The sequence below is a fragment of the Epargyreus clarus genome, unplaced genomic scaffold (assembly GCF_041222505.1).
Source record: "Epargyreus clarus isolate Ecla_fem2 unplaced genomic scaffold, WU_Ecla_fem_2.2 ptg000007l, whole genome shotgun sequence".
Taxonomy (NCBI): domain Eukaryota; kingdom Metazoa; phylum Arthropoda; class Insecta; order Lepidoptera; family Hesperiidae; genus Epargyreus; species Epargyreus clarus.
In genome coordinates, this window is record NW_027332215.1 from 179,034 (window position 1) to 205,690 (window position 26,657).

The window sequence follows — 26,657 nt, forward strand, 5'->3', positions numbered from 1 at the left end:
TATGACTACATCTGCTCGCAACAACTTCAGTGCGGACTGGCAGTTTGGCGCAGACTATATGTTGCGTTAATATTTTACATTTTTACATTGTAACTAGGGTAATAATCAAGTTAGCTAGGTACATACTTAACTACTATATTATCTTTATAGAATAGTATATAGGAGTACAAATAAGTTTCCGCCGTTTCAATGTAGATGGTGTGGCACGAAGTTCCCGTTAGCTTTCGCAGATGATACCCAGCTTAAAAATTTGGTGAGTTATTCAAGAACAACATATTGATATTACTGACTTCATATTTGTAAAATATAATTTTTGTTTGGTTGAAAATGTCTACATTTGAGCCAAGTAAGCGTCATTTGCGGGAAATTTTAGTTTACTTCTTTAATTTGAGAAAGTCTGCTGCTGAGGCGCGTCGATTGCTCGTAGAAGCATAGGTATGGTGAGACTGCTTTGAGTGAGAGAACGTGTCGTGAGTGGTTTCAAAAGTTAAAAAAACGGTGTTTTCGATGTAGAAGACAAAGATCGCAGAGGAAGGCCAAAAATTTACGAGGATGCAGAATTGGAGGAATTATTGGAGGAAGATTCATTTCAACTCAAAAGGAACTTGCACTACTTAACAGAATTGTTTACTATTTACTTGTTTGAGGTGTTGAGAAGTGAGAACTAAACTAAGTTAGGCTTATCCTCGGGTGTTTGTTTGTTTCAAGAATGGAACAGTGCTTTGAACGTATGTATTCAATAAGAAATTATGGAAAGGATGGCAAACATAAATTGACTTAAGAGCTGGAGCTTACCTCTGCTAACAAATAACTGGCTATTCAGAGGGAAATTCTAGGAAGGAGAGTGTCATGAATTCCGAATTTAATAATAGGGAATATGCATGTGATTTAGATTTGCTTGTTATTTTTTTCCTCGGTACATTACGATCCTGAAATTTCATCTAAACCATTATTTTTTCTTTATTTCGTATTAAATTGTTTAAAACTTTAATCAAAAATCGTAAATTATTCGAGCGAAATTCAAATTTGAAAAACGCATTCCCATTGGTCGAATCGAAAAATGACGTCACATAGCATGTTACGATATTTATCGGCGTCGATATTCAAACTGTTTGAGAGAAAAATTGTTTTTGTCTATATTTCTACAGTGTTATTTATTACCTAGTGCGATTTTTCTACATAGTAGTCTACATTTCTACATATTATAATATAGGAGTAGCAGACGAGCATACAGTCCACCTGATGGTAAATGGCTACTGCCGCCCATGGACATCTGTAATCAACCCCAGATAGAATTAGATATTTCCACCTAAGGTCGGCCACAGATGCGCCGCTACTCCTGAGGACTAAGCTGGAACGCCTCGGAAAAGTCTGTCTCCCTTACGACACCCTTCAAACCGGAACACAGCAGCGCCTAACTGCTGTTATTAGGTAGAAATAGGTGTGGCGGTGGTGCCGCCGGAGTGGAACCACAAAGGGTTCTACCACCTTCAACCTATCACCTATCTTTATAATATTATAATGGATGATAATGCATTTTGTGTGTTTCAAATGATAGTGTTTGATGTAGAAGTCGATAAGTACCTAACGAAGTAGATGATCCATGCAATATTTTAAAATTATTTACCTAAAATTATTGTTTGTTACAGTAAATGCAAATGTTAATGCGATTTTGGAGATACTTTATCGGTTTCCTATAATCTTGCACCACATTTTTCGTATTTTCGCATCTTTTGCAAAAGAAAAAACACTATATAATGTATTTATAGTAGTGGTTTTGCACAATAACTCTAGGAAATATTTATAAAGTGGTTATTTAGCCTTTCCCATGATGTAAATAGCGATGAAACCTGAAAACGTTTAATAATACCTTTATATGCATACAGTTATCATCAATATCAATACAAATCACGCTACGTGACGTCATTCAAACAGCGCGTAAAATGGCGGCGTTCAAATGTGTCAAATTTTATTGATACTTTAAATATTTTTTTAAAAAATATTTCAAACTAATAAAATTGTTTATATTTTTTACTATGTTAAAACGATGTGACAGGTGGTTTAAAATAATAAAATAAAAATGTGCATATTCCCTATTATTTTGAAACAATTTTATAATAAAACCTTATATAGAGTATCCGATCTGATAATTGTGACATGTCGAATTAAGAAAGAAAAAAAACAGAAAAATAGCTGTCAGTGGTTAATAAATGGATGGAAGGTAAAGGTAATTGGGCGGGAGAAAAATACATTATGGGGACTAAAATAAATATAAATAATATATTGTGTTGAAATAGTAGTATAAAGCAAAAGAGGAAAGGTTCTTTAACGACATAAGTGACGTTGAAATTAACATGAAACCAAATATGTGTAATAGTGGAGTCTGATGTGATCAGTGAATAAATATATACCTACTACATAGAAGATGTTTTATTACAAGAGGGAAGGAATTCCTGCCCAGAGGAAGTTCTCAGAATAAGTTATGAATATAAAACAAGTGTTGTGTATATAATTAATGAAGAATTTTTGACAAAAATAAAAAGCAAGTCCACTAAACCATCACATTTATTAAATACACATAGGATTTGAATACATAACTTGAAACGCTACATGTTATGAGCATAGATAATCTATGGTTATGAGAGAAACATTTCGAAACATTAACTTTATCTGTATATATATTATTTTTTGAACTGTAGACCGATAGCATAGTTATAATAGTCGTCACAATTTAATAGGCCCATTTTGACACATGCCATCGCTACGGAACTAAGAATGTGATATACAAATCGATAACCAAAGAAACCGATTTTTACGACAAATTGATTACAACCCCATATCGTATTGTATAGAATACTTAATATTTTGTTATCAGAATATTTGTTTAATATCTTAAGATTTATAAAAAGGTGAAAAGAAAATAAAATATTTCGTAACTTAAAGATTTAATCATTTTTAGAAGATTAAATAAAGCATCGCTTGTGCTATCGTAACCTGTATTTTTTTCATTTTATCATTCACTAAGGAACTATCTCTCGATTATTTTATTGTTGTTATGATGAAAAAGGGACAAATAATTAATGTTTGGTAATTCCAAATTTCGATTATTTAAAATTTAATTGATTATGGTTTCATCCGAGTGGTTTGAAGCTGCAAGCTGTAGCTGGAAATGGGCATAAACTTCCAAATAACGTGACTGATATAATATTGCAACGACGCACTATGATATTTTATGATGTAGGATAAATTGGACACATTTTAACTGAATTAAAATGCGTAATACAATTTATATATTTTATTAATTATTATTGCATTATTGTACATTTAGAAGTATTTGAGTTTCCAATTACGTGTTATACGTTCACACAAAGTTAGTTCAAAACTTTAATGATGTTAGGATGGCATGTGTCAACATGGGCCTATTAAATTGTGATGACTATAAGAACAAGTACAGTTACAATAATATATACATGCTGTTAGGCACCTGAACTAAATCTATACATTTTAGTTCAATGTATTGGTCTATATTGTAGGATTCAATACTCCATTTCCACATTTTGAATGCTTCCCTGATTTTCAACAGTTCTATTGAGATTGATAACTCTTATACATACAAAATAATCTGCTGGCTTGGACAATCCATTCTGGGTTCCAAGAAATTCATCAAAGTATATGTAAGTTTATAGTGATATAACATACAAATCAAATAAAACAATAAAAATATAAAACAAACATAAAAAAAAGTATAATCGATTATAGAATCTGCTTCATCGAAGAAAACAATAACACTATACTGGTTAATCTTAATTTTTTCTAAACAATATAAAAAACAAATATAACTTGATCTCAGACTCAACAAACAAGATTTTATAAACCTTTATAACTAAGCACTTATTATTCAACATTGTTTGAAGTTGCAATAACATAACACTATCATAAATCACTCAATAAATTCCTATTTCAACAATTATCAGTTTATCATTTCTAAGGGAGTCAGAACCCTTACAATAATACTATTAGGATAAGACAAATGATGTAAAATCCTACTTCTTTGTACAGCCTAGTTAAATAAAATTACTGAATTAAAGTGGGTTCAGGTATATTGGATTAAATAATTATTAAAGCTGCATTTGCTTTGTGCAAGTAGGTACCTATTACTAAGTAAATAAATTTGAAAGACAACTACTTCAATATCCATATCAATGTGTCAGTGAAAGAAAGTATTCCTTATAATGACACAGTTCTATTATCTTCGGAGTCTTTTTAACCTTATAATTTTTGAAGATGCCAATAATGCTAGGTAAATATTTAGGCCTATTAGGAGAATATTCTTTGTTAATTAAAATAATATATTACAAAAGTATTTGTTTTTATTGAAATGTAATTTAGGAAAGATAAACTTAAAAGATATTAGGTATATGTAGAACATCGAAATGTTAATACTTCATAATATGACGATGTTAGGTGCACTGGGGCAATTAAACTACAGGGCATAATTATGCAACTAATTAAAATAACTTTTTTAAATTTTTAAATAAGTTTTTTTGTAATCATAACCATCTATGAATTCAAGAAAAGCAGTGTAATATTGTAGTTAAAAGAGATAAAAAGAATTATTTTTTTACATTATCTAGCCTTATAGTTTAATATAATGTATTATTTTATGTCATTTTCGTTTTCATCTAATTTTGAAGTTTAAAGCCCTGCTAAGAAACACACTACAGGGAATAATCAAGATTTCTAAGTGGTGTGAGCAAAGGCGAGTGACTTGTCAGCTAATATCACATGAAATCACAATGATTCTTTACAAGTTTTCAAAAAATATAATTTACATTCCATTTGGAATTTTGAAAATTTTGGCCGAAATATATAGATGTATTAATGCTAAGATTTTAGATTGTCATCGGTTGTTTTAGTCTTATCAATTGAAATAAGTTAATAACATTACGTTCGCAAAACAATAGCTACGTCTTTAAGCAGTGAAGTATGGTGAACACGACGGTAGTCTACGATGAGATGAATGTTAGCGTGGTGGTGACCCTGGATTGGGTGTGTGATCAGCAGTGCCGCAGCAGGTTGACGCTGCATCATTGTCCGGAGGGCCCGGCGCCGTCGTCGTCGGGGCGGCGCGGCGCGGGCGGGGGCGGGGGCGGCGGCGGGGGTGGCCCGGCGGCCGCGCGCGCCTGCTCCTCCAGCTCCTGCGCCGCGCCCGCAGCCGCCTCGCCCGGCTGCTCCTGGATGCTCGCCAGCTGAGAGTGCACGCGGAACTGCAGCCGCGACTCCAGCAAGTACCCGCCAAAGTTGCGCCTGGAACATCACGCCGTATCGACCACCGGCACACGTTAAGTAGGTACGTTACTGCCACTCGTGAGCGTCAACACACACAGAGGCGTGCCGTTTCTACCGACGACTTAGTTCATAATTTAAACATTGACCTTAATTTTAAATGTATTAGGGTGGGTTGAATCGAAAGCCCGCTTAAAGTTTGCGTTAAAGTTAAATATAACAGTAACTTTGACGGTAGGTAGTGATGGAATGTAAGAATTCTGTGTTGCACCCATAGATATATTATACTACGTCCGTACTCCGTACTATCCTACGTCAGTAGGATAATATATCTATGGTTGCACCATTTGACTTGTCATTAACGTCATTTGCGTCGCTGTCACCGCAATCTTTAGTCTAGTATCTTTAGTTTAGTATCTTTAGTTGAAATTGACAGATAGGAAGTTGACAAATACAGTAACTTTAACCGATCGAAATCGAGCGGTTAAAGTTAAGTATTAGTTATGACGTAATTTCAACCTCAAATAAAATGGTGCACCGAATTATTTTTTTAACCATGGATTTGACGGTTGGTTAGGCTTCTGTAGATGTTAACGTTACATGATGCAACCCACCCTTAGGTATATTACATAATCATATACAAAAACAGCATTAACAAGATACACGGGTGTAACATAATAAAAATAGCAGAATTTGAAGAAGTAAAATAAAAATCTGAAAAAAGACCAAGAAAGTAATGAAGAATTAATTAAGAAGAAGGAGTATTACGTGAAGGTCACATGCCGGTGTGTGAGGCTGCATTCCTCTGGTGGGGATTTCTCGGTGGGGATTTCCGGAATAAATCGATGTTACATACGTACACATTTATTTCTGCTAACATTCTCAGGAAAACATTGAGATGGTAAAGCGAGCATGCAGACTTTTTCTTTATAAAAGTAAAATTAAAAATAACATTAGAAATTCCATGAATTAACCGGACTATTTGTTGTCGTACGGCATTCGAAAAATCAGACTTTACTTTTGATTTTTACTGAGTAAGGTAATGTTATTCGAGCGTTTCTTTGTATGTATGTCTTGTTCTTGGGAAAACCCAAATGACTTCACGAATTTTAACATATGAGGTGTTGGATTTGACTAAATTACAGGAGTGATATAGGTCGTATACTTTTAAACAATCAGGTGTTTTTGTTTTTAAAGTAACTCTGTAGTTGCGAAATAGTGTAGGGTTCCAGTAGACATGCTACTATTAATATCTGTGGTCGGTGATTTAGTTGTTTTGCGGAATTTGGACGCTCTTGTATCAATATTAAACATTTTATCCCGCACACATTTGAACGACGGTCGAATCTTCTTGACGTTTCGTTTAGTCCGCGCCAAACTGCTAGTTCGCTCCGAAATAGCGCTAGGAAATAGTATGACTACACCTTCCTATGGCGTCGCGATTTATTTCTATATTCAGAGCGGATTATCAGTTTTACGCGGGCTGTACTTAAATTAATGCGATGTAGCAGTAATGCTCTTAAAACTCTTCTGTCTTTTATCGTCGTATAGTTAAGTAATGAGGTACCTATGCAAGGGTCATTAGCAATATAAAGTTGCTTCATCACGTTTGGCAGTCTGGATAAATCGCGAATGCCTATAACAGAGGTCCGGATAATCGAGTCTCTATTCTCCTGTACTCCCTTTAAAGTATCAAAAAAAATCATAATACTTTATTACGTTAACAAATTATGTACATACTTATGAGATAGTGTTGGAGCGTCCTTTTAAGTAAGTATAATACCTGTGCCAGGATGCCCCGCTCTTCCTTATCTTACTTACAATTACAATTTGCTTTTATAAACAGAATATTACTATTAGTTATTATACTCAATTTAACATTAACATTTCTAATATTACGCGTGTGTGTATGTACGTGTGTGCGTGTGTGTGTGTGTTTTAAAGGGATTATATAACAACCTATGAGTATTATAAAAAAACCCTTTTATGTTTTATTATGGTTTGATATAGGATAATACATATGTTTGCTTCGTCGATAACGGTGTCTGTCGGTTTCTTCAGTAAACAGAAGTGGAATGTTCGTGGAATTTGGGAAACTCCTTGAAATCGAGTGTACCTTAACGCTGGACGTATTACAAGTGACATGGAGTAACTAAGGGGTGCTACTTACTCGTTTGCGACAAGGCATGCATGGCAAGCGGACGCGTCGAGTACAAACCGAAAGCGGTGTTCGAGCGGGTAGCCATTGAGCTCGCTGGGCAGGTGCTGGTCGGAGCGCGGCCGCTCGCCCGCGACCTCGCGCGCGCCCCCAGCTGCGCCGGCGCCCAGCGCACCGCCGCCAGCAGCCCGCGCGCCAGCCTCTCTCTACGACATACAATCGACCCCGTGTACACGAACCCGTTGTACCTGATCTCTCGTAACACGTGGCGGCCGCGGGCGGGATCGCCGAGAGACACGTGGCAACACGCAATTTCATACATCGCGTATGGAACCAAAAAGGTGTCTTCGTGGATTTCATTTTTCAATCTGCAACAAGACGTGTACCGTTTTTACTGAGTCCGTCGCAAATGGAGCTCGGTAAGTCCCTGCGTGGACGCGAGAAGCGCGAGTTATGTTAGTTGCGGAAGCGACGAAGGCTGCACTCGCGGAGAGCGCGTAACCGAGATCAACACGTCGGATCTAAAGGAGAGTGCGGTGAAATGAACACATTTACACATGCTCGGGACCTCGGGAGGCATTCGTGATGGAGGCGGAATGGGAGGCACTAAGCGACCGGACTGAAGTTACTGATAGTCGGAAATATTTTTAATATATCATTCTTTACACCAAACGCCATATTTTACTTGTATCATTTAAAATACCTAACTCAATGATTATTGATTATTATTTAACTCATTAATTATTATGTCTATGACCTACCCGTAAAAAAATAATACACGGGAAATGATTGTTAGTTTTTTTTTTTATTTTATTTTATATAACGAGCATATAGTCCACCTGATGGTAAGTGGCTCTCGCCCATGGACATCTGTAGTCAAATCCAGACGCGATTAATTATTCCTACCTGAGGTCGCCCACAGATGCATCATTACCCCTGAGAACTAAACTGGAACGTCTCGGAAAAGTATGTCTCCCTTACCACACCCTTCAAACCAGAACACGGTAGCGATTAATACTCCTGTATGGGGCAGAATTAGGTGTTGCGCTGGTGCCGCCGGAATCTTACCACAAATAGTTCTACCACCTTTAAACCTTGAGTTGCCGGGACATGTTATATAAAAGCTGAATTAATGCTCTAGGATTCGTTATCTAGACTAGACTAGAATGTACTGAACCGTGCGCGTGAGTAACATTCAGCAATGGTAGGTACTAAATGGTATTAGTAATATCGTGTGAGCAATCGCGGGGTTTCGTGATGTCGGCCCAGCACCCCAGCACGTAGTACTGACTCGAGCACGCGGTTGAGCACCGGCAGCGCGTCGCGCTCGCGGCCCATGGCGGCGTGCAGCGCGCCGCGCAGGAAGTGCGCCACGGCCGTGCTGTCCGGCCGCGGGCCCGTGCGCGACACCCGCTCGCCGCCGCGCAGCCGCACGGTGCCCACGCCGGCACGCAGCTGGTGATTCAGCTGATCCACGATCTGGAAGTTAATGCATATACATCTTAATTATCATGCTTTTTCATATTTTATAATATTGCAGTAGAAAACGAGCAGGAACGTCCATCTGACAGTAAACTACTACTGCTGTCCATGGACATCTGCAATAAATCCGTATAAGGATTACATTTCTATCCGAGGTTGGCGAGAGACGTGTTGCTGTATTCTTGTATGTTGTTGTAACTTGTTGTTGTATGTTCGTTTGCTACTTAGATATAAAAAAAAAACTGTTTTTTATATTACGTCTCTACGTACATCAACCGATTCAATGCGGCGGCCTTTTGGACAAACCTTAACGCCTGGCGGCGAACAAATATTTCGTGGCACAACTGTGGTGCCAAACGCCAGGGACTTTGATGGCACCGCTAAGTTTTTGATGAATTGATTGTTTTAGTGTTACTATAGAATTAAATATGAACATTCGAGACGCGGAGAGCGTTATAATAGTTCTTTCTGGTGTTTTGTTTAAAATAAAAATTCAAATTATTAATGGATAGGTTTCTAATAGAATATAGAAATTGATTGCGCTATTTATTCAGACAAAGATAAACACCAAAGTACAAATATTTTAATCCAGTTTCTATTGGCTTACTATTCACGAAAAGTAGGTACTATTATAGTAATACAATCACAATAATTTGCAAAATAATATAATATATTTTTTGAAAGGTTTACAATCCCTGAAGTATGTGAAATCACGTGATCTGCTGAAACTGACATTCTAGGAAGGAACTACGTGATAAATAAAGAAACTTTTGTTTTCAGAACAACTTTGATAAACGTCAATTTATCCGAGTTTTATGGCTTCAAATTTTGGCACCTCTCGGGTGCCACCCGCCATGTACAAAAGAAATGGCATGGCACAACTGTTGTGCCATCCGCATGGAATCGGTTAACCGATTCAATGCGGCGGCCTTTTGGACAAACTTTAACGCCTGGGGACGAACAAATATTTCGTGGCACCACTGTGGTGCCCAACGCCAGGGACTTTGATGGCACCACTAAGGTGCCCTCCGCCATGATTCCGCCAAAATTTACTAGTTTTACATCGCAGTCACCAGCGCGGTGGTACCCGCATAGGTACGCTTCTCGTTTGCGTGGGTATCTGAGCCCAGCATTAAAACTGTACGTTGGATTGGCGACAACTAATTTTGGCATTATAGAGTTTTGTTACAATATGTTATAGTCCTGATATATTCAAAATATGTGGAAGGATAGCGACTTGTTTATGTAGATCTACAAAGTTCAGCAATGTCGGGCGCACTGCGGAGCAGGGTTGTTGCTGATGCACGTTTTTACTAGATCAGCGGATGCTGATGCTGATGCTGATATTTAAAATACTAAATATAAATATACTTTATAATGAGGTGAGGTGCCTTATGAGTATAGTCTGTTACCGACTTCACAAAATGAGGCGGTTTCTCAATTCGACCGTATATGTGTTTTTCAGGTATGTTTTTTCGCATATAACTTCGTCGTTTACGAATGGAACTGAGATAGATAGATAGATTATTTATTTCAAGAACTTAAGCAACAACAACAAATTATAACACATAATAAACAGTGAAATCCAAAAATACACATATGGAAACACAAACTTAATTATGAACTTATTGACTAAATTTTCTTAAGAAATAAAATTATACAAAATATAAAGAAAACTGAAAATAATAAGGTAAATTAAATAATAAAAACAATCAAAATACATATGAAAAGGGTTCCGGAGCTCAGAAAAAACAGAGATTGGATCTCGGCAACTGATTTTCAGCCCGGACCGTATGCGAACGTTGCTCGGAAGGCGGTGCAGTATACATCGTGCCAAGTGTTGTAAACGGGAGAAAAAAAAACAAAAAAATCCTCTACCCTTTTTTTTATTAATTTTATATTAACCTACTATAAGCATTGTGCTGCTCAATAAGTGCCGTTTTGTGTTACAAAAGTGAACTAATATTAAGAAAATTACGATTACGTGTAAGTACGAGTATGCTAAACGAAACGTTAGTATATCTGTTATCTACGTTCTATTAGAGTATTTAATTTAACCTTGTATTATTAGTCCGGTCAAGTTAGACATTGAAATAGCAAAAATTCCCTGGGTCCACCATTACAAATAAAGTGTCAAAAGTCCCCATCGATCCGATGCGTGCGTCGGCAATTATTCGGGGTCAAACGTCAAAATTTTAGGTTTTATAGATTTTTCTCAAAAACGGTAAGTTTTATCGAAAAATACCTTAGGCCAAAGTTGTAGCTCTTAAAATTCTCTATAAAATGGTGCTTATAATTATTTTCTCTAAAACTGTTCTAAATCTAAATAAATAATTATTCAGATATTGCGCTTGTAAGAATTAAGTTTTACATGATATCCATCCCACCTGTGAAATAGCGTACTTAGCGGGGTTTTTTAACATGGTTTTCCTGGGGGGACTATCCCAAGAACCTTTAAGATGCTATTTTTAAAGACAAATATATAGCCATATAAAATGCTATTTAGTAGCATAATAGCAGCGAAGAGAATAGAATTGGGTTGACGTAGCAGTTTTGGTAAGCATCGATCTGTTGTTATTCCGAGCGCCTTACCTGAGGTTGCATTCGCTTCAGTCAGATTTAAATAAAGAAGAGGCAATATGTTGATTCGTTGGAAATAAATAAATAAAATGATATCGTCACTGAACAGGCAAAATAGCCTGCCCTGTGCCTGCCTGTGGGGTTTGTAAGTCTATCCAGAAGTAGGTAAACTGGCGATACATTTTTTTATTTGCTTAAGTATTATGACATACGAGTAGTTTTCAAAGTCTGACGGTATTGGTACACCCACCTTCTTAGTCGTTGCAGGGAGACACTGCCGTCGCTATTGTAATAAATAATCTTATATATAAAATTCTCGTGTCACAATGTTAGTTACCGTACTCCTCCGAAACGACTTTACCGATTTTCACCAAATTTTATATGCGTGTTCAGTAGGTCTGAGAATCGTCTACTATCTATTTTCTCATACCCCTAAGTGATAAGGGTTGTTCACCCATAACATTTATTTATTTATATGGCAACACAATGTTTGCCGGGTCAGGTAGTTATCAATAAAATTTTCATACGGATAAATCTGCTGCACTAAGAATTCGACCAAAAAAATTGACGTCGAGTGGCTCAGACAACAATATCCCTGGCGGCACTTTGGGTGGAGGACTGCGGCTGGGTAGTTCAGGCGCTATGAGATTAATAAATTATGGAGATGGTTTCATAACTGTGCTATTCGTCGGGTGCAATGGCAGGTGTTTGTTTAGTGGTACATCTACAGGACACCCGCGATAATCCGGCGCTTCCTGTAATCTTTCGATCAAGAATACCAAATTGTTGATCGAAGCTGTAATCGGACAAGTTAATATACGATAGAACAGCTTAAAGCTGTTTATGTTGTCATTATTATAGTTTAATAAAAATGTTATATATCGTTCGATTTAATTTAAAAACTTCCTATTGTATCTGCTACATCAATCATGTATTATTTTAGTTTAACAATTTTTGAAATTTGCCGGAAAACAAGGTTCTCCTTTTCAGAAAGTCTGTGGTCGGTGCCGTGCTACGTAATTCAACAGTGATTCCGATTGGGCGAGTGCGGAACGAGCGCTGTGTTGATAATTTTACTACTTTTTGGTTGGAATGTATAACGTGCGAGTACCTGCATGGCGGCGCGCGCGCGGCCGCGGTCGGCGGCGAGCGCGGGCAGCAGGTTCCAGAGCGCCAGCAGCTCGAGGCCGGGCGCCGGCAGCCAGCGCCGCGCCGCCCAGCGCTGGCAGCGCCGCGCCACGAACTTCTCCATCGGCAGCGACTTGCCCGCGATGCGCTGCCGGTACGACGCCGCGTTCCTGCACCCCCACATGATCCTTACTCACACACTCGCGCACTGCCGGATCCAAGTGCAACATCTGTGCTTTTATGGGGCGACAAAGTTTAACAACTGGGAAAGTTTTTTCACCGTACTTTTTGATAAAGCCCACCTTTGACTGGGTCAAGCCCGTCCCAAAAGAAAATCCTGAATCCGCTAGTGCACTCACACATATACAAGTTTACTTCTTACCTTCACACGCGATCCACGTAACGCCCCCTTTGGCAAAATTTTGACCAATATCGATTTGTTCAGTGGCATTTGGAAAAGTAATTTGGAGAGTTCATTCGAAATAAATAAAAACTGAATCAAATCAAAATAAATTATTCCAAAATCAAACCCAAAGTGTACGTTACATTACATCGTATGTAATGGTAAACTGTGACCGTAAGGTCGAGAATTAGCGATCAGAATCTTAAATGTAGAAGTAATCCACCAGGTACTAAAATAAAGGAATTCAAAAGTACAACTATAAATACAACTCTAAAAATACTATATCAAAATATAATGCAAGCCTTGATATTATAAGCGCTTCGTAAAATTGCCTGTATACTTTCAGTTGCACTTCCATGTCTCGTGGTGCAGACTGCAACAGTCCTACAAGTAGTTATTTATGTACAGATTTTAATATAAATTTTACTGTTAGCTAACCCGAATGCCGAATGCCTCGTATAATCAATGATATGTAAAATTATATCATTGGGTATAATATAATAATTATGAAAGTCTGTCCAATACAGGAATGCAAAGATAGTACCGTAATTGACATGAACAGCAGTTATGTAAGTAACAAATAAGATAACAGTGGAGGCTGGAATATCAGATCAGGCAGTTCACTGTCCTAGTATATCGTACCCGGTGGATTTGGTGGGAGTGGACAAGCTTTGGTGCTGGGAGCTTCAGATGATCGGTTGTTAGCTGTGTGAAGGAAACATGTTAATAAACGACTCGCGTTGCGCAATGTATTGTGCGTATGAATAAAAATAATGGTTTCAAGTCTATCCTATTCTAAATTAATTAGCACTTTGGCATTTTTAACAAAATCTCCTCAAATAGTTATTTCTGTTTACTACTTCAAATATCTACCATTTCGCACTAGGTGTGATAGAAACTATATTCCATGAAATTATAATCAATCTTGAGATTAAACCACTGCCCAGCGGTGGGACAATAATGGGTTGATGGTGTGTGATGTAGGAAAAGTTCTGGCAATATGCAAACTACTCTAAAATATGCATTTTATTTTTTTAATTTGCCCTTTTATAATTTGATCACGTTGTAGTTTGATATCATTGAAACTTACCTAACACGTTTTTGGGCTTAAATAATGTTAACGTTGAATATTCGTATGTGTACAGTGTACGCGGAATTATTACTGCATGGGATAATTTCATCAAGAGTGCTAGGCTAAAAAATAGCATGTGGCATTAGTGGAGGAATTGTTAGGATAAGTGATGTTCTAGTGATGTGATATTAGTGTGTGTACCCCATGAGCTGCGCGATGCTGAGGGTCTCTGCGGACGTGGGGTCGTCCACTTGCAGCAGGAAGGCGGCGCGCGTGTAGGCGTACACGGTGCGCGACCAGGCGCTCTCGGCCAGCAGCCGCGCCGCGAACTGCGCCGCCTCGCGCCAGCGCAGCTCGATGCTGCGCACACGCTTGGGTTACACCGACGCATGCACCGACGACACCACCACGCTCGGTTTTTATATATACCAGTAGGAAACGACCATGATTTCTACCTGACTTTAAGACTTTATCGCCTTTGGACATCTGTAATCAACCTCGGATGGGATTGGAGTGCTAGCAGTTGTCGGCTACAGACGTATCGCTGCTTCTGAAAAAGTGTATCTACTTTTTTTACACCATTCAGACCTGACCACAGTAACACTTACAACTGTTGTGAGGAGGCGGAAATCCGTGTGGCAGTAGTGCCTCCTGAGTCGCACCATGTAAGTTTCTAGTTTCTACTACTTCAGGAACGGTCCATCTTAGCCGGCGAGCGAGAGTAAGGAAATATAAGATATGAAAATGGGATAGACCATGAAATTATAAAAATATATTAAACACAAATAAAAAATACTATTTAGTCGAACTGAATCCATGTAAGTTTCATCTTCCGGAGTCTGCTTTATACAAAATATTAACAAATACCTACTTCATATAATACAAATACAAATATATTTTGAATTTAAAATAAAGTATCATTCCGTATTAATGTGCTTATTTCTTTATTAAATAAGCTTTATTTTATGTAAAAATATTAAAAATAAATAAAATTACCTATTCGTTTTATGTTAAGAATGACTTGCAAATTTGTAATAAGTAAGTAGACTTAAAGACTTCAGGGTTAGATTTTTTTAGTATTCAAGTATTAAAAATATAAATGAGTCGTATAAAATCAAAACACATAATATTAGGACCTTATAAAACTAAACCAAATAAATAAAAAAAGTAAATAGGTATAGTGACAGATTCCAATGGGCTTTTTGCCTTATCCCATCCGCACGCGTGCCATTTGCATCTTCAGTAGTTTTATAGAGACCTTTCCTGTTATGCGATTTACACGCACGCGGTTCACGAAGAGGGATGTATGACGCGTGCGGGTGGGATTCGTGTGCGGGAGTGCGCGCGCGTCAGAGGAGAGAGGCGTCAAGTTTAGCAATACTGACCTGCACGCCCACATGCTCTCCCAGTAGGTGAGGTGTTGAAGTTGCGGCCAGAGGCGCGGCACGGCGGCGACGCGCTCGTACGTGGCGAGCGCGAGCGCCGCCTGCCCGCGCAGCAGCTGCTGCCGCCCGCGGAACAGCAGGAACCACGCGCCGTCCGGGTACTGCTGCTCGCACACACACACGCCGCCGCTCACCGTGCGCTCACACGCACGGCCGCGACACATACCGACCTCCGTACAGTGCAGCGGTGGTGCCTCAATCCGAGCGACATTGCTCGAAAATATCAATTTGACTCCTGGCCGTGTTGGAGTGTTATCCTGACCAGTACTTTACCCACTGTCGACCACCACTTTCATTATATTGTAAATAATGAATAGGAATGTCCAGCATGTAGATATCTATCACAATTCACCAACCGTTAAACGTATAAGAATTGAGTCAAATATTAGTTGAGTTCATTAAAGTCATTAAGTTATTAAGTTTATAAGTATTTTTAAAGCCTGTTTCATATATTATTTTGTACTTTTTTATTAGGTTAATATTGTAAATAATTAATATAACTTATTGAAAATAATAAAAAAAATATCACATAAATATTTTTTTTAAATAAAACAGTTTATTTCAGCAAATATTAAAGGTTGCTGAAATTCTCGGACAATGCAACACAACTTTATATTGTAAAAGATATGGATATTTAAGTTATAAATGGGCGTATCTATAGTAATCATAATCTGTATAGTACGTACAGGCGACTGGTTTCTTACGCTGACCATTGTTGTTTTTTATATAGAACAACACGTAGTTATGTGTGTCTGTTATGTAATATATTTTATTTGCAAATAACTAACAAACACATCTAGGGTCCTACGAAAATTAATCTGCATTATATTGCAATCCACCTTATGCAGGAATGCAACACGACAAAATCTACTTGGCAAACTTGGCCAACTAACAGGATCGTAGTCGTATAAGACACCGAAAAGAGGCGTATGGTGTACACAGGTGTCCCTCGCCAGGAGTAGATCCAGCAACACAACTGTTGTACTTCCATCGGACCCTTCAACGGTTGTATAATATAAAAGCTGCGGCGCGTCCGCGGACCTGCAGACGGAGGGCGAGGATCCGGTCGGCGAGTTGCATGTCGGGCATGGCGTCCACGAAGTGGCCCACCACCAGCTGCACGGCGAGCAGCGTGAGGTCGCACAGCGGCGCGCGCAGCCCGCCCGCGCGCGAGCCGCGCTCCAGCCCCGCCAGCCCCGCCGCCTGCGCTCAGAACACCCCTCCCCGTCACACTACTGCACGTCCTGGCCTCCGCGCCACAACTACACTACTACCGGCGGTAACCACTCGATAGCAATAGCCACGCAGTAAACTACCACTCCGATCTGATGAAGACCATGCCAGATAAATATTGTTGCACCTCACTCGAGATGGCAATTCAGAGATTCCGATTCCCGATGCTTGTACAGTCACGAGCATAAATATATGACTATGGGCAGATCAGCAGATCAGCAAAAATATGTGACCCAATAACGTTGATCAAATAATTATGACATGTGTTATGACATGTGACGTCAACTCAGGTGCAATAATATCTGACATAATTTATAAATATCTTTGATTTATTTACATCTATTTTTTTCGATATATTTACATTTACATATATTTATATCAACCTACCGGTCAAAGGGGCCAATGTATCTTGCCGGCGAAAGAATATGAGTAAAAAAACAGTTAAAAATATTTTCTCATATTTTTTTATTTAAGTAAGAAAAAAACAGGGTTAAAGACAAAGACAGGATAATTAATGTATTTAACAGTGTGAATTTTCCAAATCCGAATCTATAAGGATTAGCGAAAAATGCTAAAAGGAGTTACGAGGCCGATTTTGATAAAAAAAAACTAATATAGTGTCCCTTATACGGATTAAATTCTGGGATTCAATGACAAATTATAGGAAAACTTCAATTTCACCCTGTATACAACAAAAATAATATGTCCTACCGACTTTTACAATATTCTATAGATTATATATTATTAAACTAAAATGGTCACGAATATTCTGCTAAGGCAAAAATATAAAAAAGAAGTTACCACAACAGTTAATTGACACATGTAACATTAATTATTTATATTAGCAATACCAAGTTCTACAATTAGCAATATTATCGGAGAAATGTAAACGGAGTTGTATGCTTTTGATATCGCTTTGATATATTTTTATCGTTAAAGTGGGTAGTAGATCTTTTTATCCAACGCTGCCGTATAACGTTTCGGAATTGTTTGATAGTGTATTATTAGAAACCTATTCATTTCTTTTATTTTAGTATTATTTTAATTAATTATTTTGTATTATTTTCATGATGTGTTATTTTTATAATAATAAGTTCTTATTTATAAAGTCACTGGCTGATACGATTCTATGCCTTAGCATACAAAGAAAAAGAACGCGGCTTGACGTTCGATTATATTTTGAGCCGGAATAACAAAAGTGACTAGATTAATATTGTCACATATGTTTGCTTCGTAAGGTGGTCACAATTATTTGATCAACGTTATCATCACATATTTTTGCTGTCTATTAATGTCAGATATTTTTGTTGCGTTCTTGCGGGCAGATATTAATGAACTCGTTCTTGGGTCAGATATTTTTGCTAATCTGCCCATAGTCATATATTTATGCTCGTGACTGTACCTATTCTGAACGAAACGTCCTAAAACTACGGCTATATTACCCTTGTCTTGTCTTATCGATTGTGCATGTAATCTATCACTTCTACTAAGTATTAGGAATTTGGTCTACTTTTATGTTATTACTTTGGAATCTTATATATAAAATTCTCGTGTCAGAATGTTAGCTTCCGTACTCCTCCGAAACGGCTTAACCGATTTTCACCAAATTTTATATGCATATTCAGTAATTATATACGTTTTTGAAACAATTTATACTTCGTCACTTTAATTTAGCTCATAAAACGTGAAAACGTTTGCACGCCCATCTCAGGGTGGCGGTTGAGGGAAAAGGGGTGCGATTCCACAAACTTGGATTTAGTTAGGGTTTTACATTGAACCCCCCTCGCATCCGTGATATTAAAAAAATACATTGAAATTTCGTACCACAACCTCGTTAAAGTAAGATTGTTTTTACAATATTACAATTACAGCAGTTTTGTATGATATTGGTCGAAATTATTTTTTTTTTGCAGGAAATTATTTTTTAAAACAAAATATGACAATTCCAGTTGGATTATAAAATGAATTAGCGAAAAATGAATAAGGGTTTAAGTTTGTTGAACTGTGTATGACGGGTCACACTCGATTTCGATGTCTCGTTTCTCGATACTCATTATCGATCTCACTTGCGGCGGTAATGTCGCTACAATTATTATTGCGTCGTTCTCGTTGTAGCCGGTTGTATGAAATTAGTGTGATTAGCCGGATTAGGGTTGCCAACATGTTCGCGCAGAAATATGGTATTTCGGTAGAAGCTATAAAAATATAGTAGGTAGCCTTAAAAAAGTAAAAGTATAGTATTTTATGGAAAAACCAATAAAAAGACAAGAATATATTTGTTACCTACTTATATGTATTTTTACAAAAGCTTAAGCTCTAAATTGCATGGAAATTATATTTAGAGTTTTTGCGTCCTTTACCTATATTTTTCAAACTCATAGAGTTCAACCTTCTATACGAGCATATTAAAGTACGGTTGGGAACCCTAAGTGTGATCGACGTCAGTGCGCTCACTGAGCTAGGTTGATTATTCAATACTGGCTTTTTGTTATTTGTCGTGCGTTTGGGGGTGCGACAGCCGACAATATATTTGACCGCGGTCTCACTCCATACAAAGATACTATGCTGCCTGAGAAAAGGCGCGCTTGTTAGAAAGAAATCTTACTCACTTTGGTCTCGAAGACACACTATACTTTACACGGAACGTCGACGCCAGTAAGGTATTTATATACGCTGCATGAATAAAGAACGAAGGCGCAAATTGCTGCGTACGCCCGTGTTATTTATGATTTTCATAATACTATATCAGGAAGTTCTTTCTACGACTATTTTATTACTAAATGTTCTTCGGGAACATAGGTTCCCGAACATAGATATAGATCTAACCAAGTTTTTTTTTATCGGCTTAACGTTTATTTTCTTGGATGTGTGACCTGGTCAGGTGTTCATCGAGAGACTGACTCGAATGCGATAGAAACTAATCGGGTCTTCTCACATAGAAAATAAGCACGAGTTAGGCCGTTTATAATGTAAAAGCTAAAAGAAGTTGATTCAAACGGACCAAATACTCGGGGCGCATTTGCTTGTGCTCGACGTCGTAGCCGTCATTACATGTATTTTATTTCTAATATTGATATTGGATATAGATACATACCTAGATCATATATCTCTGATAGTATACCCGTTACCTCCACTTATTATTGGAATCGACTAATTTTCTAACGAAGGTATGTGGGTAGGTACTTTCTGTTTGCGTGCCAACCACGGTTTTTGTCCCACACAATTGATTTATCCGTACGACAAGGTTTATTTTTAGTGTAGTTATCTATATTTATATTATTAGTATATTAGTACATACCCTATCTCCCGTGAAACCGGCGTAAGATAACATTGATATCAGCCGGGCAGGCAGCAAGGAGATAAGAACGTCAAAAGTAGCGAGGCCGAGACGCACGCCGCTCTCGAAGTCCTGGCGCGAGCGGCCGACCTCCCACCGCCGCCCCTCCAGGAGCTGCTGGCACGTCCTGCGGACACAACGCACGTTACCTATCTTTCGAGTGACATTAGGTTTCACACTGGTGCATCTATTTCTATTTCGTGATGTTAGTGTCGAGCGCCCTTATGGTCCGATTATAGTGACGTACATACCTACCCACTTAAATCGTGTCCAAATACGAGAGATTCCAATTTAATCCGCAGGAACGCATCTATGATCAAACTCGGGTAAGACTAAAATTCTATTTCGGAATGAGTACAGATGGTCAGCGGCGCCACTGCCCATTTACCGTGAAATGGATTGCATTTCATTATTCGCTCGCTTATATTATGAAAGTTCAGAGTGAGGTACGCTCACACTCCGCACTAATTTAGAAACAATGTCATTTGAACGGAGCGCGACAGGAGTCGGGACCGGAGCGGACCGCGATCGGCTCCGGAATAAGGATCAATCCTTATCAATTTCGTTGCTTGACAATCAACATGTTTTGTGCCCTGAAAGCTCAAACAAGGCAATATGTTCAGAGTCCGACACAACACAAACAAACTAGACAAATACACATTAAGCACCTCCACCCACGAATAAAGCGAAAATATACATTAAAACGCTCCTGTAACTTGTAATAATTACATATTACAAGTTACATACTCCTGTAACTTGGAAAACTTTCATGTTTGAACCCTTAATCTATTTTTACGAAATTATATCTCAGTGGTATTTTTAGTTACATAATATTAAACTTTATTATCCAATTGCCAATAACAAAATGTAGATAAAAACATTAATAATACGATTTAGTAGTGAACAATTGAATTAATAAGTGAACAACTTAACATTTTGTTATGTGTTAACAAGTAGGGGTCCGTTAAAATTGATTTGAGAATTTTGTTAACGAGTTACAGAATAAAGTTGAGAAGTTAATAAATAGCTCTTAATGTTAAGAATTAGATCAACTTACAATTAGTCCATTCACGAGAGAAGTTTTTAAATAATCCTAATGGTTTTTTAACAAAATTTGGCTGTGTTTCTCGTTTAATATTGCTATACTGGTCAGGTAAAATGACACACCGCCTTGAATATATATGTATATATGTATTCACTAATACAATTATAATTTAAAGTTTGCAATCGCCCTGCTTTACGTCACACATCGCAATGAGCGCCCGATATGTATTCAACTATTCACCCTATTCACCCATTCTTTAACAAAATAAACAGTTAATATTTTTGTACCCTTAGATTGGTTATTTCGAAATATTTATACGTAGGTTTGTAGAAATTAAAAAATAGACATTTAAAATTATTGCATAGGCTACATTAAACAAGCGCGTAACCACAAACATGACACATTTATGATTCGTTACAGGTATGATCCGTATGATGCTACGGTGCTACAGATGAGCATAAAGTTAACGCTTCTAGCAGTGTCTCCGCTTTGTTCCTTATTTAAACCAGAACACAGCTTGCAGCACTACATCCCTCTATAAGGTACAAGTGAAGTGTTGTACTTCCATACCGGTGGATGTTGTCATACCCACCCGTGAGGACGACCGAGACGAGCTTCACCACGCTCGTCTAGGCATGTCGGTTAACATGAGACATGGTATCTGATTAATAGGCTTCTTAACTGAGCGTACTTTAATGCAAACATTGGGATCACATTCAGCTGACACGTTAGAGATATGTGATTATAATTATGGTGTCGTGAGACGTGGAGCGGAATGGGGGGGCTAGTGTCACGTGGCGCATGTTGGCGCCGCGGAACACGACTAGCTCTGGAGTTTAGGTACATTTCGTTACAGATTAATTTATGTCGTAATACTTCAAATTTTAGATCAGATTTAGATTTTAGATCAAGTGAACATAGTTAAAATTCAGTTGAAAGATTTTTAACCCATATTATTATAAAGGTACTAATATTTTATATTAATAAAAGGCTTGTACAGTTAAAATAGGTAAACGTAGGTGCTCAGTAAATATTCGGGACCGCGGACGAGCGCTACTGGCATGCCAGTGGTCCCGAAAATTAAGGGCGTCTAGAGAAACACCTTGGGGTTTTAGCCGGTAGGAGTCCGGCATATCCTCCACGGTGCCCCCGCGGCTGAGAGGAACCCATGCAGGGTTCCCCATGTACAAAAAAAGGTGTTCAGTATATATAGATAATATAAAACGGTGGGGAATACTAGGTACCAAAGTCCGCAGATTAGTAGATTTTCGCGGAAAGCAGTAAGCGTCGCTGCGCGTGGTGAGTGCGAGCGTGTCCACGTGATCAATTTAACCACTCGTATTGCAAACGTGTTAGATCATTTATTAATTGGTGGGATTTATGAGTAACATAATTTATGAAATTTTTTAGACATTGATTAGTAGGAACGGTTACCAGGTGCGAAAGCGATGACGTGTTACTTTTACCAGCAGCTAAATGAGCGTGTCCATTAGCACGTAGCTTGTGCGTCGACGGGGCGGCTGCGGGGCGGCGGCGGGGCGGCTGCGGGGCAGCAGAAAGCGGGCACTTACTTATAATTACTGTGCGAGGATTTAACGCGCAGCGTAGCGCGCACGAGGCCGGCCAGGTCCTCGCCGTCCAGCACGGCCAGCGCGGCCTGCAGCAGCAGCGCCTCCGCGTAGCACAGCTGCGCGTGCGCCTCCAGCTCCGTGAACATGCTAAAATTGGGCTGAAACCACCGCGGCAACGCTCTTACACTTTTCTCTAACTTTTATTGCAACGCGCCGTAGCCTCGCATTCGCGGAGCTCTACTTTTTGCGCTAAGAATCTACGATTTTAGACGACATACTTAGACGAAAAAAAATTACACATCGTAAAAATAACTGCGGATAGCAAAGCGAAGACTTGCAACGCGGTCATACCAGACAAAACAAAAAACAATGTCATCATCGTTGCTTATTTTAAAAGATTGCACGCTGCCAGCAAATAGGATTAACTACGAACGGCGATGCGTTTAATTGTAATGTTAAAAGTTAACTATCTTATAATATTTATTATTAATAATTGTTTTTAATTTAAATTAAATCTTATGCATTTACATAAATCGACGAAATAAGATAAAACATTAAAGCTAAAACAAATAAAATAAAAGTGTATATCGTGGCGCACCTTTCTTATGATAGTGCCCAAAGACTCGACGAAAGAATAGGAGCGGCGGTACTGTTGGCAGAGCGCCAGCGTGTGCTGCACGGCGGCCTGCGCGACGTCCACCTGCCGCGGCTCCAGCGTCAGCACCGCCGGTATGAACTCGAATATGGCCGTGGCCAGGCTGTGGTACAGCGACGACTTGCTCCTACACCGACAACACCGCACACGTCAGACATCGCCTCGCAACCGCCGACCGCGTACATACTCGTAGATACACGCCACTCCACGCTCCTTTATTACCTCCATTTCGCTTTATACGTTGTGATACTTTAGCCAAAATATTGAAATACTTATATATAATGTTTAACAATTTGCAAATCAAATCCTATTATTAAATAAATATAAGTTTAACTTTGTTTACTATATCGGTCACTACAATTGTCACTACAATTTCTTAGCGAAAATTCCAAAAAGACTTGCTACGCAAAACGAGATTTTAATATAGATGAAGGAAAGAATGCATACAAGGAAATAGCTGTAAAAGAAAATAAAATTTAAAGTAAACATACATAAGATATATCAATAATAAGTAAAGTATACCTAGTGTAGTAGGTAAGTTGGAAATTAGAAAATATTTAGCTGATACACGTAATAGACTAGTGCAGGTGGTAAAAGGGTTGGAAAAATCAATTACACTATATTCGAGGTAAATCAATCATGGGGTTAGTTTTTATGAGTGCAGTTGGTTTCTCACTAGACAGCATACCGAAGAAAGTTAAGTGTTGGTATACGACACAGATAAAAAAGGTAAAATGTCTTAACTTTTGTATTTATATATATATATATATTTTCATCAACTTTGACTTGACGGTATATATATATATATATATATATACCGTTTCCACCGACCGTGGACGTTTACAATTTTTTGGCTAAATATAAAAACGAAGAGATAGAAGTTCATTTCCTTTAATCACTAATCTATGATTTTACCCTCGTACCTCGGATGGTTTTTAATTTATTTTTTCCCTTAATTTGGGCTGTACCTTCTACTCACGCTGTTATATTTTTCCCTATAAAAAATATCTGCACTGGTCTATAACGTGTTATAAGAAAAACACAGGAAATATAAAGAGGCTGAGGTGAGCGCAAGGGCGATTAAGCAGTACATATAAAACGAATGCAAGTGACAAATAGAATTGGAAACGGGCGCAAGCGTACAACCTAATAATGTCTCACTTCCTTTTATGTTACACTTTTGATTTATAGGCCAAAGTTCACACGTAAACTCGTTCATACATAAGTATTATGATCAATATTATCTCATTGCGAATAATATATGTTTATATCTGTGTATCAGCAGCGTTATGCAGGTAACGCGTGTATGCATTATACATATATTTATATGTTACAGCCAAAGTGATAAATGGGGATATTATACATAATATCGAGGTAAAAATGGACTTGAAAAATTGTGTTACTTTGTTTGCTAGTTAGTTACTTAGTTGGTTTTTAACAACTGAAGAAGGATATTTTTATGTGTCTAACTAGTCTATGATGTAATTTTGTACTGTTTGACATATTTTGAGTTGGAAGTAAGCGTAATTTAAATAAAAACTCGATTACATTTTAGTTGGTTTCAGTCCCTTTCTTGCAAAAACTGCCTTAACCTTTTTTTATTCAACTTTAAATAGTAAGGGTGGTAACTTCATGAGATCTCTATTTACTAGACATATTTTTTTGGCAATGTGCACTTATAGATCAGTGCATTTCTTTTTCACCGCGAATAGTCAAAGTTGATGAAAATATAGTAAAAAAATTAAAAATAGCCCTATTTTTTTCATGGTTCCTTTACATCTTTTAACCAATTTACATTTCAATATGATAGACCTGATAGTATTCAACAGAAAAAATAAACACTGCACCATCAAATTTGTACACGCAGTTAACGAAAAAGATGAAGAGGGCTGAATTTTTCCAAAAATATAAAACAAACGACGATTTTTTTCTCAGGGACGTCAGACCCTAATCTATGTTCTCCCCAAGTTGGTCGTGATGAAATGATTAATTTATCACATTGTCAGGACAAATTAGTTGTTATACATAATAACCAGTCGTTATGTATAATAATGATTTTATCACTTTGACCGTAAACTATACACCTATGCATATTACTGGAATACAAAGCTAGGTACGTATGGACGAAAACCCCGAGAACATTCCACTACGTAGCTTGCAATCGATACAAGATAAATGATGAACTGCTAAAGCTTAGTGGGCATGAGGAAATGATTGTAATTGACCAGTCACATGGACTCCTTCACATGTTATTTCGTAGTTGGGTAACGGTATTCGCATGGTCAGCGAAAGTGGCGACCTAGTAGCATCGCCGAGCGGCCGTAGCGGGCATCAGGAACCAACGACGAGGGAACAAAAAGCTTTCATCACAATGTACACGTATTACTTTTGGCTTGGTAGTTGAAATTCGACCATAAATATTTTAGAGATTTGAAGATTTTTTTATAGCACAAACTCAATAACGCCTACAGCTAACAAATAAAAGAAAATCAGTTGAGAAACAGGACAAAAATTTACAGGATCATCAAAAAAACAAATTATATGTAGATCAAAAAACTAAAAACCACCCTTTTTAGTTAATCAAACGAAAAAGTAATCATTGTTGCAATCTAGTAACATTGCCATGACTTTTATAACAAAATTCACGCCGTCTAGCGATTCGGTGGTGAACTTTGTGGATACCTACCTACCTACCTACCTACCTCTAACACCGCCTCGAAAATCGCTAACTCTGATGATCCTGATACGGACAATGTGACAAAATTATTGAAATCGTTAAAATTAAACTGGCCGTTGCAAGTGGGTAAAAATCGAGTTCAAAGATTCCGTTACATACATATAGATACTTAGATACACACAGGACAAGGTAACAAAAGCGTAGTAATAAACTATTTCTTTTGTTAATATTTGCCAAGTTATAGAATATTTCCGCGAAAAATAGGTAAACCTTTATAAAAATATGAAACATAAAAGCTTAGCGTTTACATTTTTTGTGATATTTTGATTTCAAAAATTTACGTACATTGCCAAAATTTGGTAACGCGCTCCGTGCTTATTGATCTTAAATTTGCTGTGAGCAGTGGCATTAGAGAAAAGCTCCATTTTATGCTTGCCATAAATGAAGACCGCGGGTTTGGAACTATTTTTTTGACAATTGCCTTTAATAGTTTAAAATTAAAATTGTTAATTTCGGTTATACCACTGATTACACCGCTAAAAAAAATTAGGCAAGACTTGCATCGCCAGCATTGAAGAGTTGAAG

At 37.8% G+C, this 26,657-nt stretch overlaps 1 protein-coding gene across 5 annotated transcripts in view; it reads right to left on the minus strand.

The window, feature by feature from the left end:
- Positions 1 to 2,641: 2,641 nt before the first annotated feature.
- Positions 2,642 to 26,657, minus strand: part of LOC140743186 (tetratricopeptide repeat protein 39B) — an 86,723-nt gene continuing 62,707 nt past the window's right edge. For 4 of the 5 annotated variants that reach the window (XM_073074239.1, XM_073074241.1, XM_073074240.1 and 1 more), the window contains 10 exons: positions 23,339 to 23,522; positions 22,741 to 22,898; positions 20,086 to 20,251; positions 16,596 to 16,757; positions 15,495 to 15,658; positions 14,311 to 14,469; positions 12,618 to 12,804; positions 8,736 to 8,923; positions 7,693 to 7,812; positions 2,642 to 5,307 (listed from right to left, as the gene is read on the minus strand). In XM_073074239.1, coding sequence (XP_072930340.1) covers positions 5,088 to 5,307; positions 7,693 to 7,812; positions 8,736 to 8,923; positions 12,618 to 12,804; positions 14,311 to 14,469; positions 15,495 to 15,658; positions 16,596 to 16,757; positions 20,086 to 20,251; positions 22,741 to 22,898; positions 23,339 to 23,522 — 1,708 coding nt within the window. In that variant the 3' untranslated portion in view covers positions 2,642 to 5,087. The remainder of the gene's footprint in view (positions 5,308 to 7,692; positions 7,813 to 8,735; positions 8,924 to 12,617; positions 12,805 to 14,310; positions 14,470 to 15,494; positions 15,659 to 16,595; positions 16,758 to 20,085; positions 20,252 to 22,740; positions 22,899 to 23,338; positions 23,523 to 26,657) is intronic. The other variant, XM_073074242.1, reaches the window with a different exon arrangement.